The sequence below is a fragment of the Nerophis lumbriciformis genome, linkage group LG04, assembly GCF_033978685.3.
Source record: "Nerophis lumbriciformis linkage group LG04, RoL_Nlum_v2.1, whole genome shotgun sequence".
Lineage (NCBI taxonomy): Eukaryota > Metazoa > Chordata > Actinopteri > Syngnathiformes > Syngnathidae > Nerophis > Nerophis lumbriciformis.
Window position 1 is genome coordinate 27923011 of NC_084551.2, and position 16098 is coordinate 27939108.

Here is a 16098-nt window from a genome sequence, read left to right on the forward strand (position 1 = left end):
GGGTCACAGCTTGCTTTTAATCTAGAAACAGAAACAAAGAAGTAAAAGACAACAACAGCAAAAAGAAGAAAAATAAAAACAAACATGCATAAAAATAGAGAAAATACCAAAGAAATTGCTAAAAATTAAAATTAAAAAAAACTTTGTCACCTATAACAAAGCTGAGAGCAGACTGCTTTTTCTTAGCATATGTAAATTGGATTTTTTTTTTTGTCTCTGATGTTATGGCATTATGGAAACCATAATTGGACAGACTACATTATTACGGAAATGTACCGAACAATGTTTTGATCATATGGTCATATCAGCAGACCGCATACAGTATCTGTCATGACTTGGTCCTTGGGTTTAGTTTTTCCAGAATGCAATGGAAAGTTGGCTCGGGCGAGACGGGAATATGAGTACATATTTTATTTTTTACACTAACAAAGGACAAAAAAAAGAAGCAAACAAAAGGCGCGCACAGTGGCGGAGAACAAACTATGAAACCAAAGAGACTATAGCACAAAGGCAATTAACTAAGAACACGGTACAAAACACTTACTGTGGCATAGGACTGTGAACATGGCTTGATGATAAATAGTGTGCAGAGCATAAATGCGGATGTCGCCAGGCTGACAAACTGAAAACAATGAACTTAAATACTACAGACATGATTAGTGAAAACAGGTGCGCGACTCAAAACGTGAAACAGGTGCGTGACGTGACAGGTGAAAACTAGTGGGTTGCTATGGTGACAAACAAGAGTGCACAATGAGTCCAAACGTGGAACAGGTGAAACTAATGGGTAACCATGGAAACAAGACAAGGGAGTGAAAAGCCAGAAACTAAATAGTCCAATAACTAAACAAAACAAAACATGACTAAAACAAAACATGATTACACAGACATGACCGTATCAAGTTGTATCGATTCATAGCACACAACTTACAGCATTTAAGTCAAAAATACATGTAGCTACTGCTTGAAGTGCATACAAATTCATGATTTCAGTCTGTACAAAAAAAACCAACGTATTAAATCGCTCCCCCTACATCCGTTAATCTTTCAGTACGCTGCCCTCTGTGGAAATGTACATGTAGTGCTAGTATTTCAACAATAAACTGGATATAGATGCAATAATAATTTAACAACTCATAAATAAGATTTTTTTTTTTTGTAGTTTATTAACAGTGTCAAAAGACAAAAGTGTCTCTAAACTTTTATCTGGTACTGTATGTCTGCCACTGAAACATGGAGTTAAAACAATCACCAATTGCTTATGTAGGAGGGAAAATAAGGATAAGAGTGGAATTTATTGATTACTTATTAGTGATCAAGGATAAATACAACTAAGGGGACAATGGTGTGGCTACTGGTTGACTTAGACTTTGAAGGCGTTGAATAAGTAAATACAGTATATATTCATAAGTTAAGAGTTAAGACTTTGGCATTGACTGACTTTGTTGTATTTTTTGTAAAAACACATCAAGACGGAAACTTAAAGGTTAGGAAAGTTACTTTGCTGTTGTATTGAAAAGAGCACTTAAAAGAAAAAAGAAACATGCCACTGTTAATGTTTAGCTAGGATTTGGAATATAAAAACCAATATTGACATAACCTCTTGAAAGCATTCTGGCCTCAGTTGAGTTGAGGAGGAGATGAGACGTTACAATGAACAACAGGACGGTGCCTCTCATCGCACACCAGCAATGTTTTTTACAGCACGACTGCTAGGCTGGCAAACCTTTATTACTGTTAACAGCAATCAGATACTGTATGAAGGAAATAGCAGGCAAAGTGGTGAAAAAGCAGTGAGTCCCAATGAGTCCTTTGCATGGACAAAACCTCAACACAGAAACAAAGGACATGTAACACAAATGTCCATTGAATACATTATTGGGATGTTATTGATATAAAGATTTTTATGAATATTATATGCATTCAGAGTCTTTATAAGCCCTGCACACAGCTTTTCCTATGCTATGCTCTTAAAATACTTTATACACTAAAACCTACTTTATTTTTTTCGTTCATTCTGTCTTTCTTTCTAAGCTTCAAGTTTTTTATTAAAACCATTAAACAACTATAATTGATAGGCTTTGATACAGTTTTTGTTTTCTTTTTAGCTTAGTACAGTACTGCATTTGTACATCTTCTCAATTGTTCTGTAAATTAATATTATAAGTATTGTTAAACTGGGATTAGGTTGGCGTTGGAGTTGCACTATTTTATTGGATTAGACTGATTAACATTCAGTAAAAAAATAAAAACAAATTAAAAAAACATTTTTAAAAAGCCGTTTTGCAGGCCTTCACTGTGTGAATAAGTTGTACGTGCCAAGTGGAACTATTGCAACCTGTAACCTGTTTTGAAAAGGTTTTATCATAATATACATACAAAATAATATATTACGTTACGTGTTGAATTGAGAATTGATTCTGAAATCGAATCGTCGCCCCAAGAATCCTAATCGAATTGTGAGGTGCCCAAAGAGTCCCACCTCTAGTAAACATAGTTTGTCATTTGTCTCACATATATAGTCGCAATCAAAAGTTTACATACACTTGTAAAGAACATAATGTCATAGCTGTCTTGAGTTTCCAATAATTTCTAAAACTCTTATTTTTTTGTGATAGAGTGATTGGAGCACATACTTGTTGGTCACAAAAAACATTCATGAAGTTTGGTTCTTTTACGAATTTATTATGGGTCTTCTGAAAATGTGACCAAATCTGCTGGGTCAAAAGTATACATACAGCAATGTTAATATTTGGTTACATGTCCCTTGGCAAGTTGCACTGCGATAAGAGGCTTTTGGTAGCCATCCACAAGCTTCTAGCAAGCTTCTGGTTGAATTTTTGACCACTCCTCTTGACAAAATTGCTGCAGTTCAGCTAAATTTGTTGGTTTTCTGACATGGACTTGTTTCTTCAGCATTGTCCACACGGATAGGACTTTGGGAAGGCCATTCTAAAACCTTCATTCTAACCTGATTTAGCCATTCCTTTACCACTTTTGACGTGTGTTTGGGGTCATTGTCCTGTTGGAACACCCAACTGCGCCCAAGACCCAACATCCAGGCTGATGATTTTAGGTTGTCCTGAAGAATTTGGAGGTAATCCTCCTTTTTCATTGTCCCATTTAAACCACCAGTTCCATTGGCAGCAAAACAGGCCCAGAGCATAATACTACCACCACCATGCTTGACGGTAGGGTGGTGTTCCTGGGATTAAAGGCCTCACCTTTTCTCCTCCAAACATATTGCTGGGTATTGTGGCCAAACAGCAACATTTTTGTTTCATCTGACCACAGAACTTTCCTTCAGAAGGTCTTATCATTGTTCATGTGATGTCAACTTTTGATCGCGACTGTATATACACAATATAAAAATAACACTTTGCTAATATAATTAGAGACAGATATTGAAGTACAGTTGAACCTACAAAGTCGATTGCTAAAGTTTTCTAATTTGGAATTTGGGGCGGGAAATCTGCTCTGAAGTAGCATAAAATTGATGATATCGAACCAAAGACGAGAAAAGCGATGGCCATCATGGAACAGGAAATAAAACTAAAGCTGTATACACCACCCTTCCTTTTGGGAAGGGTGTTGCCTTTCAAGCGCATGGGTTAAAACATTGTACTCATACTTTATTAGTACATTAGATTAGTGTTGTCCCGATATTAATATTTTGGTACCGGTAGTGGTAAGGCGAAGGGTTGGGGAACCGGTACTTTTAAGAGGCGGTATAGTACCGAATATGATCCATTAGTATCGTGGTACTATACTAATACCGGTATACCGTTCAACCCAGCATTGTATAGTTGATCTACAAATGTATTACCAGTCCCTTTAGGAATTTGCAAAGTGTCAATTGCGCCAATTTTCGCAAATTCAACCAATTCCCGCTAAATTATGCTCGTCCTCGCAACTTTATCCAATGCCTGCAACTTCCTCGCACATTTTGGCCAATCAGCGTCATTTTCGCTACTGGAATTTGTCTCTGAAGGGCGTTCAAACACGCATGTCAACTGTCTAATCAAAGCTTGTGTTTGTTTCTTGTGCAGACGAAGCAGAAACAACGTGTGACAATGTATCTTTGTTGCTCAAACAGCACAATTGTTGTCCTCTGGCATTGCTCAGACCTACTTCTGGTTCTTATTTGCAGTGCTAAGCCTTTTGGGTAATGTAGTATATGTACATTTAGCAACACAGCGGCGTCCTCAATTCTTATTTTACATTAATTTATATACTTATTTATTAATATAGATTAAGGCCATTAAGAACATATTTTTATTTGCAATGCTGACCAAGTAAAGAGGCAGCGTTTACATGATAGAGATGTTGAAGTGTGATGATAACCTATTCATCGTTTCTCATTTACCAACAAAAACGTGCGCCATAAATCACGTTCAACAGTTCACAAATACTCTTAATGTGCGAGGGTATATATGTTGGACCAAAAATGGATGTTTACGATAGACCAGCATAAAACATACATGGCGAATGTCTGCAACTTGTGGACGACAGAGCAGACAGAAGAGAATAAGGAAGGAAGACTTAGGTGGTGTTTCTTTCTATAACTTTAAAAATATATTTCTATTATTAGTTAAAATGAATTAAAACAGTAGTGCAATTTGACGATGAGCTTAATGCTTTTACTGCCATCGAGAGTCGACTTTTATTGTAAGTCGGTGTGGTATAAAACATGTAAAACATATTTTGTTGCAATCATGTGCTTTATTAGGTGAAGGTTACAAGGAACACTTGAAATATAGAGGGGATCCATCCATCCATCCATTTTCTACCGCTTGGCCGTTTCGGGGTCACAGGGGGTGCTGGAGCCTATCTCAGCTGCATTCGGGCGGAAGGCGGGCTACACCCTGGACAAGTCGCCAACACAGATAGACAGACGACATTCACACTCACATTCACACACTGGGGCCAATTTATTGTTGCCAATCAACCTATCCCCAGGTGCCTGTTTAATTCATAAAATCACCAATTGAATCAATGTCATTGAAAAATTGAAGCCTCAAAACATTACATCGTTTGTCACAACTTTCTGAAAAAGCTGAAAACAATCATTTATTTCGTGTGGGGGGAAAACATTGGGTAGGTCGAAGTTCCGCTGGAAAAGAAATGAAGGTGAAGATGCCTGATGGATATGCAGTAGATACAAAATGATGGCGTCGTCTGTATAATCAAACACAAGAAGCAGACTCACAAAGTCAATGTTAATCTTCACAAACCCAGGGCAATTGTTTGCCACAAGGCATATCGTTCCATCCCGGTCCTGCACGTGAAATCTCAACACAGTCCTCATGTCCATTATCGTCATTGGGCTCCCCTTTCTGCCAGAATCCTTCAAAGTCCAGTTCTTGCCCGTTCACCCACTTCCACTTGCCCTCTACATCTATATCAGACAGCCCGATCCAGATTCGGTTGTAGTAAGTGGTGACAAATTCCAGCTCTTCTTTTGTGGTGATGATGGCCAGGTCGCCTCCTCGGTCCTGACAGTCTCTTCGACTTGTTTGCCACGACCTAGTTTTACCATTCTTGGAGATGTAGTAGCATTTCTCCTGGAATTTGACCCAGTCAGCTGGACAGAGTTTTTCTATTGGGAGCAGGGTCACATTGTTATTTGATCAATTTAACACAACACAATGCAACAACAGCAGCTTCATAGGAAGTGTGCATGTGTTTCTGTCATCGCCATGACAACCCAGGCGAGCTTCTTTATTTACACATGTGCTCGACTAGCTTAGCTGCTTCTCATATACAATGGTATTAGCATTAGGACCAGCTTGGTGCTCATTTAGACCTACTAATTAATTATACAAAGATCAATTATATATATATATTATAATTGATCTTTTCTTCTCTCAACTTTCACATGAAAACTGCATTTTTGGGGAATTTTGGGCATCATTCACAATCCTTATGTTAGATAAGAACACATGTCTTTTCCTTTTATGTGCGTTCTAAATAGTGAAAAACGGCTAGTATGAGGTGGCTAGCAATGCAATCTATTCCGCCTGTCAAGTGTTCTAAAAAAATATCCAAAAACTGACAACAACGCTCCTTTTTCGTTCCGTGACCTGCTCATGAATCAAGCTAAAGTGACATTGGTATTATAAGCGAAACAGCACCATGTTGTAAACCGTCTCCGCGCTTACTCGTTGTGCGCGTACGTCAGCAGCCAAAAGTATTTTTTTGTAAAGTTTTACTGTATTATTATTTTCATATTATGGAGCCAGAACTCTGCCAGTAAGATTTGGTATCGACTTTTTTTTTTTTTTCATTATAGAAAAAGTTGTATTGGCACCGAAACAAGTTTTGACAAAAAATGAATACAAAACATTGAAAAACATTTTTTGATGGATGTTTTCAATGCCAATTTTCGTACTTTTGTACACTTTTATTGATTTTGTGTGTTTCAAAAGTTTTTATGATCGTTTCTCTTTTTTATGGTTTTGTTTCTCTTATTTCGGTTATCACTTCTTTTTTTTTACGGTTTTAAACTAATGGCAGTTTTTCAGCGCGAGGGGCGGGTGCTGTGGGCGGGGCTTTTAACAAGTTTACCTGGAAGGAGTTTTACTGGACTGAAAAAACACCGTAGAAGAAGAATGGAGGACTGATGGCGATTAAATCAAGTGTAAAACTGATATGATATCTTCGTGTTAACCGAGCCGTAGTTTGAGGATGTAATACAAAACACAAAACCAGTGAAGTTGGCACGTTGTGTAATTCGTAAATAAAAACAGAATACAATGATTTGCAAATCCTTTTCAACTTATATTCAATTGAATACATTGCAAAGACCAGTTATTTAATGTTCGAACTGAGAATTTTTTTTTTTTTTTTTGCAAATAATCATTAATTTAGAATTTAATGGCAGCAACACATTGAAAAAAAGTTGGCACAGGGGCATTTTTACCACTGTGTTACATGGCCTTTCCTTTTAACGAAACTCAGTAAACGTTTGGGACCTGAGGACACCAATTTTTGAGGCTTTTCAGGTGGAATTCTTTCCCATTCTTGCTTGATGTACAACTTAAGTTGTTCAACAGTCCGGGGTCTCTGTTGTGGTATTTCTATCATTACATTGTGATGAGCCTCACTTTCGCGACGGTGGAACGAGATGGTTGCACGCACACACACACACACACACACACACACACACACACACACACACACTACAGTTGTAGTGAAAGTATCATTAGAAAATAGCTACTAAACAAATTAGAAGTTACCCAGCTGTTACTAAGTACTTGAGTAGTTTTTTTTACTAAGTACTAACTCAAGTGATGACTACTTTTTACTTTTACTTGAGTCATTTTACTCTGAAGCAGGGATCTTCAATGTATTCCAGGCCAAGGAGCCCCAAACTGAGAGAAGGAGCAGGAACCACTTCCTTATATACGGTATCGTATATACAATTGTGTTTTAAATGAAACTGCTCCTGAATGTACCTTGTTATAGTCCAATACTAAGATATTGAAATAATATAGTTTAGAGCGGCTAATAGCTAGCTGGCAACTAGCGCACATATTGCTAGCTGACAACTTTTGCTAGTAGACATATAGCGCGCTAAACGCTAACTAACAATTGGCACGCTAATCGCTAGCTGGCAACTACAGCTCTAAGTGCTTGCTATCTTCTTATTTAAAAAATATATTGGGGGAATAGGTACGTGTCTCTGGTATTTCTAAACTACTAGAGTGAGTTGGATCAATGTTAATGTGTATTTGGAGCAGTGGTTCTTAACCTTGTTGGAGGTACCGAACCCCAATCAGTTTCATATGTGCATTCACCGAACCCTTCTTTAGTGAAAATAAAATGTTATTTTTTTTCAAATTCAAGACAAAGTTATATGTTTTTGGTAACACTTTAATATGGGGAACATATTCTAAGTAACAAAGACTTAATTTAGAGTTATTTGGTTAGGGTTAGGGTTAGAGACAAGGTTAGAGGGTTAGGGTTATAATAAGGCCATGCAGAATAAGGCATTAATACTTACTTAATAATGACTAGTTAAGAGCAAATATGTTACTAATTTGTATGTTTATGAACAACTAATTAATGGTGAATATGTTTCCCATACTAAAGTGTTACCATATTTTTTTACTGGTGCACAAAATGAACCACTGATTTAGAGGTATTTACATTTGTGAAAAAATTGCATGGGGAATATAGTTTATTTTTTTAGAAGTCGAATCAACCCCCCCTGCAATTACCTTTGCAGACCCCTGGAGGTCACGGACACCCTGTTGAAGACCCCTGTGCTAAATTAACGGTACTCTTACTTGAGTACAATATTTGCCTACTCTATACCAGTGTTCTGAAAATTACTTTTTAGTTACTCGTTTCCTTACAAAAAAACAGTGCCAAGTGACGAGGGATGTCAGCAAAAGCACGCTCAGAGCAGCTTTTTACCTCAGCTGTGTTTGTTAGCTTAGCAGCGGCAGTTTTGGCAGCTCTGTTGAATCTTTTCACTGGATTGTGTTAGCGCTAGTTAGAGATTGACTGTGCTTCCGTGGCTGTAGTCTCCTTGTCCACAAACGGTGTATTGTACTATTGCAAGCTTGTCGCTTCAATTATTAATTCCCTCTTAGTAGTAGTAGTAGTAGTACAAGTGTGTGTGTAATTAAACCTACACATTGTTTGCTGTGTGATGGTGCCTCTTCCTAGCTAATATCAAGTTCATTTTAGTGTGGTGCTGGTTGTTGCTTTCATTAGTAAAAAGTTACTTCCTGCATTGACCTTGCAGTGCTTCTGACTCTGTCTTGTCGACATCCAACTACATCAAAAGTAATGCGCTGCATTACGTCAAACGTGTCGGTAACCTAAGGCTATGTCTACACTAAGCCGGATAACCCCTTAAACGAACAATTATTTAGCCTAAGCCCCGTTTCAGCCACACTAAACCCATCGTTTAAGATTCCCCCCCTTGGATAATTTTTTACACGGGTAAGTGCGCCCTGTATTTCTTGAATCTTCGCTCTTAGCTTTGTATGGACTCATTGATCGTTTACAAACTGAGTTCAGAGAGGAAGTGACGTCAGAAAGAACGCGCCACAGCCAGCTTCATAACAACTGGAGCTAACCACAGGAAAGACGGAGGCGAGTCATCCAGACATGCCCGTGTTTGTCATTCTTCTAAATGTACAGACGCTTGTGGAAATCACACATGAATACCTTAAGAGAAGAAAACGCGTGATTGCAGCTATTTCGGATACAACACATCTCAGACGGCAAGAGAACTTTCGAATGTCCGGTTGAGCTGTGATTCCATTTTCCGAAAAACTTTGTCCATTAGTCGAAGGAGAGTCAATGAGAATGCGGGCTCCCGTGGATGTGATAAAAAAGGTAGCGTGTGCTTTGTATTACCTGGCCGTCGAGAGAAAACTACGGAAAACATCGAATGCATTTGGACTGGCAAAGCAGACTGTATCAGTTATTGTCCGCCATGTATGTCGCGGACTCAACGTCTAGGTCCAGAGTATATAAAGTCACCAAAAACTAATGGACAATGAAGGTGAAAGCAAAAGGGAGAGGAGTGTCCTGACCAGATATCTAGATCCCTAGATTGATTGATGTAAAATGTTCTTTATCACGTTGTTTACTTTCACGTGTCCATTAAAGATTTGATTACTTCATGATGGCTCAGGTGTGATTCACTACAATAGGATATTGTTCAGATAAGTTAAATTTAAGAACATGCACACAAAGCAACACTGGAGGTGACTATGACGTGCACATTTTCCACGCATGCGTACTAGGTCACGTTGCGCCGGCGGACGGACAGGGGTGGGGGGTCTTAAATGACCATTGTGTGTGTGTGTGTGGACATGGATAAGGTTAGGTGGGATTTACCCTGGATAACCTTCCGGCTTAGTGTAGAAGGGGGCTAAGTAAAAGTAATGAAAGTAAAAGTATAAGCGTTAGTAACACCGTTTCCCTGACACTGCTCTACACCCACCTCTCCATGCTGGTTAACAAACAATAAAGAAAGGATATTAAAAACCTTAAATGTTTTTGTATGAGGCCCTCTGTGGAAGACAAAAGTTTGAACATGCCTAATTTATACCAAAAGACCCCCAAGGCATCTTTTAGTTTGTCAAGCCAATGCCTTACTTGAATAAACAAATGCAAAGTGGTGTTGATAGAACTTGAAAAATACTTACCATCAGGAGCAAGAAATGTTTAAAAAATACAGATCAAGCTTTACTTGGGAATTGAAGTAAATATGAATGTGTTTCATATTTCAAGGACTGATCTTTTCTGAACAATTCCCTTTGAGATCAAATACGTTTGTACCTCCTTATTATCTTACAGGTCTGAACTTGTTGTCTCTGTGCATGCCTCACCTGTTCTGTTATTATTCAACTCTTTGGCCTCCTCCTTCAAGCCATCGCGACTTTCTACCGCAGTGTCGAATCGACTCTGCAGGAACTCCAACGCTTTGGTCAGGTTGCTGGACACCAGCCTCAGATGGTCTCGCTCGTCTCTCAGGGAGTCCCGCTCTTTCGTGACGGTGTCTCGCTCGTTCAGGAGGGTATTCTTCTCATTTCGCAGTGTATCTCGCTCGTTTTGGATGGTGTCTTGCTCCTTTTGGAGAGTGGCTCGTTCGTTTTGGACGACGTCTTTCTCATTTTGGAGGGTGTTTCGCTCATTTTGGAGAGTGCCTCTCTCATTTTGGAGAGTGCCTCTCTCGTTTTGGAGGGATACTTTCTCAACCTCGAGAGTGTCTCGCTCCTTTTTGAGGGTTTCTTTCTCATTTTGGAGGGTCTCTCTGTCATTTTGGAGGGATTCTTTCTCACTCGTAAGAGCGTCTCGCTCACTTTTAAGGGTTTCTCGCTCGTTTTGCTGGGTTTCTTGTTCTCTCTGTAAGATGTCACGCTCCTTCTCGATGGCTTCCTGCTCATTTTGCAGGGTGTCTCGCTCAGTCCTGAAGGTGTCTCGCTGATGTTTGAGGGTGTCACTTTCACTCTGGAGGGTGCTTCGCTCTCTTTGGAGAATGTCTCGCTCATTTCGAAGGGTGTCCCGCTCCCCTGTGACATTGTCTTTCTCTTTAGTCAGAGAACAGAGATTGTTCTCTAACCGGTTGTTGCTTTCGAGCAAGGTGCTGTATTTGCCTTGTAGGTGGAAGCATCGTGAAGTCAGGTTGTCAGATTTGACGACACTAATGGGCAGTTCGGTGTCTTTCAGATGTGTTGGCCTGATATCTGTAAAAAAAAAGGGCAAACTTATATAGCGCTTTTTCTCTAGTGACTCAAAGCGCCTTAAATTGAGAAACCTATTATCTACATTTAAGCTACATTTACACTAGTGTGGGCGGCACTAGGAGCAAGGTTTTGGGTGTCTTGCCCAAGGACACAACGTCAGTGACTAGGATTGTAGAAGCTGGAGTCGAACCAGGAACCCTCAAGTTTCTGAGCCACGCCGTTCCAAAACTTGGATTCTAATTAATTAAATACATATTTTTTTATCATATTTTTTGTGAATCAGTCATCCGTTATGGCATCTCCACATGGTTTGGAAATCTGTCTGTCAAACTTAAAACCCAACTTCAAAACCTTATCAAGAGGGCTGGTAAAATAATTGGCATGGAGCCCCCTGTCATGACTTGGACTATGGCTTGGTTTGTTCTCCCGAGGTGCAAGTGAATTGGACTGGTCATGGCATGAAGGTAAATACATGATTTATTTAACACTATAACTACAAAGAAAGGATCAAACAAAAGGCACGCACAGGGGCGGAGGTACAAAACTAGACTCTAAACACAAAACTTGCACATTGGCAGAAACTATGAACAATTAAACAAAACACTAACTGTGGCATGAATCGAAACAAAACTTACTTGACATGGCATGAAGTGCGCAGGTACATAGAGTGTGACAGGGGTAAGAATGCGGGGATGTCGTCAGGACGAACAACAGAAAATGAAAAGCTTAAATAACAGACATGATTAACGAAAACAGGTGCGTGACTCAAAACGTGAAACAGGTGCGTGACGTGACAGGTGAAAACTAATGGTTGCTATGGTGACAAACAAGAGTGCACAATGAGTCCAAACGTGGAACAGGTGAAACTAATGGGTAATCATGCAAACAAGACAAGGGAGTGAAAAGCCAGAAACTAAACAAAACATGACTTAAAACAAAACATGATTACACAGACATGACAGAGCCCCTCCCTTAAGGACAGATCCCAGATGTCCAAGAAGAAAATTAACAAGAGTCATGGGAGGGCGGGAGGGGGACATGGCGGTGGGTCGCCAGCCCAAGTGGCCCTGAATCCATCGAGGCATAGTCATGTGGCGGCGGCGAGTGGAACGCCGCTGCAGCAGGCGAGGTGGGCGACCCGGGATGGGCCACATCCGTGGCCGACTGGGAGGTGGGCACACTTGGCGTGGTGGGCGACCAGGTAGCGGCCATATCCGTGGCCGACGAGGAGACAGGCGCGTCGTCAACTTGGCAGGCATGGCAGCTCGGCGTGGCAAGTCAGGCGGCGAAGCTCGGCGTGGGTCTTGGACTTGGTCTAGGCGTGGGTCTTGGTCTTGGTCTAGGCGTGGGTCTTGGTCTTGGTCTTGGCATGGCCGGTCTTGGTCTTGGCATGGCGGGTCTTGGTCTTGGTCTTGGCATGGCGGCACTTGGCGTCGTGGAGCTGCGACTGGTGGCACTTGGCGTCGTGGAGCTGCGACTGGCGGCACTTGGCGTCGTGGAGATGCGACTGGTTGCACTTGGCGTCGTGGAGCTGCGACTGGCGGCACTTGGCGTGGTGGGTCTTGGTCTTGGACTTGGCGTGGAGGGTCTTGGTCTTGGACTTGGCGTGGAGGGTCTTGGTCTTGGCGTGGAGGGTCTTGGTCTTGGACTTGGCGTGGAGGGTCTTGGTCTTGGCGTGGAGGGTCTTGGTCTTGACGTGGAGGAGCTGGTGCTAGCCTTGGTGCGGCGACAGGTGCTAGCCGTGGAGCGGCTACAGGTGCTAGCCGTGGAGCTGCGACAGGTGCTAGCCGTGGAGCTGCGACAGGTGCTAGCCGTGGAGCTAGCCTTGGAGCAGCTAGCCGTGGTGCTAGCCTTGGAGCAGCTAGCCGTGGTTCTAGCCGTGGTGCTGCTACTGGTGCAGGTGGAGGTGGCCTAGCTGGGGGTTGCGGCTTGGCATGGCAAAAGACCGGTGGTGGTGGCCGTGCTGGAGGCTGTGTCTTGGCAGGTCGGAAGACTGGTGGTAGCGGCCGTGCTGGAGGCTGTGGCTTGACATGGTCATGCTGAGCCACCCCACCTGAACAATTCCCAGCCCTAGCCCCCCTCCCCCTCAAGGGGCGGATACCAGACGCTCTCTCTGCGGTCTGGAACTCTCTCTAGGGGTGGGCGGAGGGAAGCAGAAACTTCCCCTTTAAATTGTCCAAAATGTCTATTTTCTACCTGTGATATTGTGGGTGAAAAACATTTTTTTTTGTGACTTGGGCGTGACTTGAGTCCTGGGGGGCGGGGAATCAAAAGAAAAAGAATTCAGAAAAAAAAATCCTGGTTTTTGACGTCATTAGGGCGAAGCCGGGCTGGCTGCTGCTTGCTTCCGCCCGGAGGGGGAGGGGCATGTGGGAGCGGCGTGTCCTGCAGGCTCGCGGAAGTTCTACCTGACGTCCTTCGTCGGGAGCGGCGCTTCCGGCACTGCGCTGCGTCCCCGCATTCCTGGGACCAAATGGAGTCTCTGTACTCCACGGAGGAGTAGCGCCGAGTTTCCTCCTCCATCGCGCACAGGACCGCCCAGAATGTCCAACTCTCGTGCGGAAAAGCGAGTCTGCTGACGACCTACTGTCATGACTAGGACTATGGCTTGGTTTGTTCTCCCGAGGTGCAAGTGAATTGGACTGGTCATGGCGTGAAGGTAAATACATGATTTATTTAACACTATAACTACAAAGAAAGGATCAAACAAAAGGCGCGCACAGGGGCGGAGGTACAAAACTGGACTCTAAACACAAAACTTGCACATTGGCAGAAACTATGAACAATTAAACAAAACACTAACTGTGGCATGAATCGAAACAAAACTTACTTGACATGGCATGAAGTGCGCAGAGGTACATAGAGTGTGACAGGGGTAAGAATGCAGGGATGTCGTCAGGACGAACAACAGAAAATGAAAAGCTTAAATAACACAGACATGATTAACGAAAACAGGTGCGTGACTCAAAACGTGAAACAGGTGCGTGACGTGACAGGTGAAAACTAATGGTTGCTATGGTGACAAACAAGAGTGCACAATGAGTCCAAACGTGGAACAGGTGAAACTAATGGGTAATCATGCAAACAAGACAAGGGAGTGAAAAGCCAGAAACTAAACAAAACATGACTTAAAACAAAACATGATTACACAGACATGACACCCCCTTTTTCCCTTGAAGAAATAGTTAACAAGACAGTGCTGAAGCAGGGTCTTAAAATCACCCGTGACCCACACCACATACAGTATTTCATAGTGAAATTGTGTTGATGCCAAATGGTAAACAGTATAGAACAGCAACATACAAACTCAACAGGTATAGATTTTCCTTTGTGCCACTGACAATCAAAGCACTTAACAACACAAACCTACTGTAATTACCGGATGCAGAATAAGGAGTGCAATATTGGGATAGTGTAATACGGGAGGTGTGCAATACGGCGGGAGTGTAATGTGTGATCTCAACTATCTGATATACCTGCACACTGTTCACTGTCGTCACTGTATTGTCGGATGAACTGTATGTATGTATGTATGTATGTATGTATGTATGTATGTATGTATGTATGTATGTATGTATGTATACATGTATGTATGTATGTATGTATGTATTTATGTAAAACGCTGTGTCTTGATGCCCAAGACAAATTTCTTCTCGAAGACAATAAAGCTTATTATTATTATTATTATTATTATTATTATTATTATTATTATTATTATTATTATTATTATTATTATATAAATCTGGTCAATAGGATGTCGTTGTGGCTTGTGCAGCCCTTTGAGGCACTCGTGATTTAGGGCTATATAAGTAAACATTGATTGATTGATTGATTGAATAACATGTATTGATCTATTTTAGCAGTGCATGCAAGCGTTTCCGCCAGCCACACACTCACATTAGCATTGTTGTTTGGATTTGCAGTCATGTCAAGGCATGTACTCACGTTGGGCCAACATAGCTATGATGATAACCAGCAGAAGAAGACAGATCAGCCCCAAACACACAGCTGCAACTCCAATGTACCACACTGTGACACAAAAACAATAGCAATTAGCAATGTCAATGTGTTGTAAGTTTTAAATACATCTTCAGCATCCTTACCTGATCGTCTCTTTCCATATTCCGATTTATGATCCGAGTCCATCAAGTCCCAACCAGCTGCTTTCATCACCCCTGACTTGCTGTTAAATGTCACTGACATGTGTGCAATTTGTAATCGCACTTTAGTCACCCTCTTGTTTGTCACCCCACTACAAGTTTCACAAGTGTTGCGTCAAAAGCAGCCTTATGAAGGTTTGGGCATCTGCTGAATCGGGGAAAAAAGCAGTAGCCACGCCTTTTGGATTGATATAAATTTAAAGGAGAAGTCTGAAAAAGTTGTTATGATGTGTAATAGGTGTTTAATGTTAAGCCAGCCTTAATATAAACTGTATATTGTACTTTTGTGTAAAACAAATAAGACTCCACTTTACATGGACATTCAAAGATGGCATTTGGCTTGTCTTTATTCTCTGTGGCAGAGCCATCTTTCAAGATGGGAACATTACAGAAGAGTCAGCAAAACTCTAAATTTCTTGTATGCAATAACAGGAAGTCACCAAGCATAAGAGTGCAACATTTAAAATGTTCATTTCTTCCTATTCAACACATCAAGTAAATATCAATTTTGGCTTGTGTGTGTGTGTGTGACATTTTGTCAGAGATCTTGGCTTCACTAATGACACATTAGTTACATTTTAGTTATTCTATCATTCTAACATCCACATTAAAACGAAAAAGTTTTTAAATGTGTGGCGAGGGAAAGTATGGAGGGTCAAATGAGACAAAATTAAATACATAAATACATCAGGGACAAGCGGTAGAAAATGGATGGATGGATGGAT

The 16098-nt window shown here is 41.2% G+C and overlaps 1 protein-coding gene across 1 annotated transcript; it reads right to left on the reverse strand.

The window, feature by feature from the left end:
• Positions 1-5025: 5025 nt before the first annotated feature.
• LOC133592530 (uncharacterized) lies at positions 5026-15469 on the reverse strand. The gene is made up of 4 exons (XM_061945157.1): positions 15317-15469; positions 15159-15242; positions 10356-11213; positions 5026-5599 (listed from the first exon to the last, which is right to left on the reverse strand). Exons 1-4 carry the CDS (start codon positions 15414-15416, stop codon positions 5220-5222), a joined length of 1422 nt encoding a protein of 473 aa, XP_061801141.1. The 5' UTR covers positions 15417-15469; the 3' UTR covers positions 5026-5219.
• Positions 15470-16098: the final 629 nt, after the last annotated feature.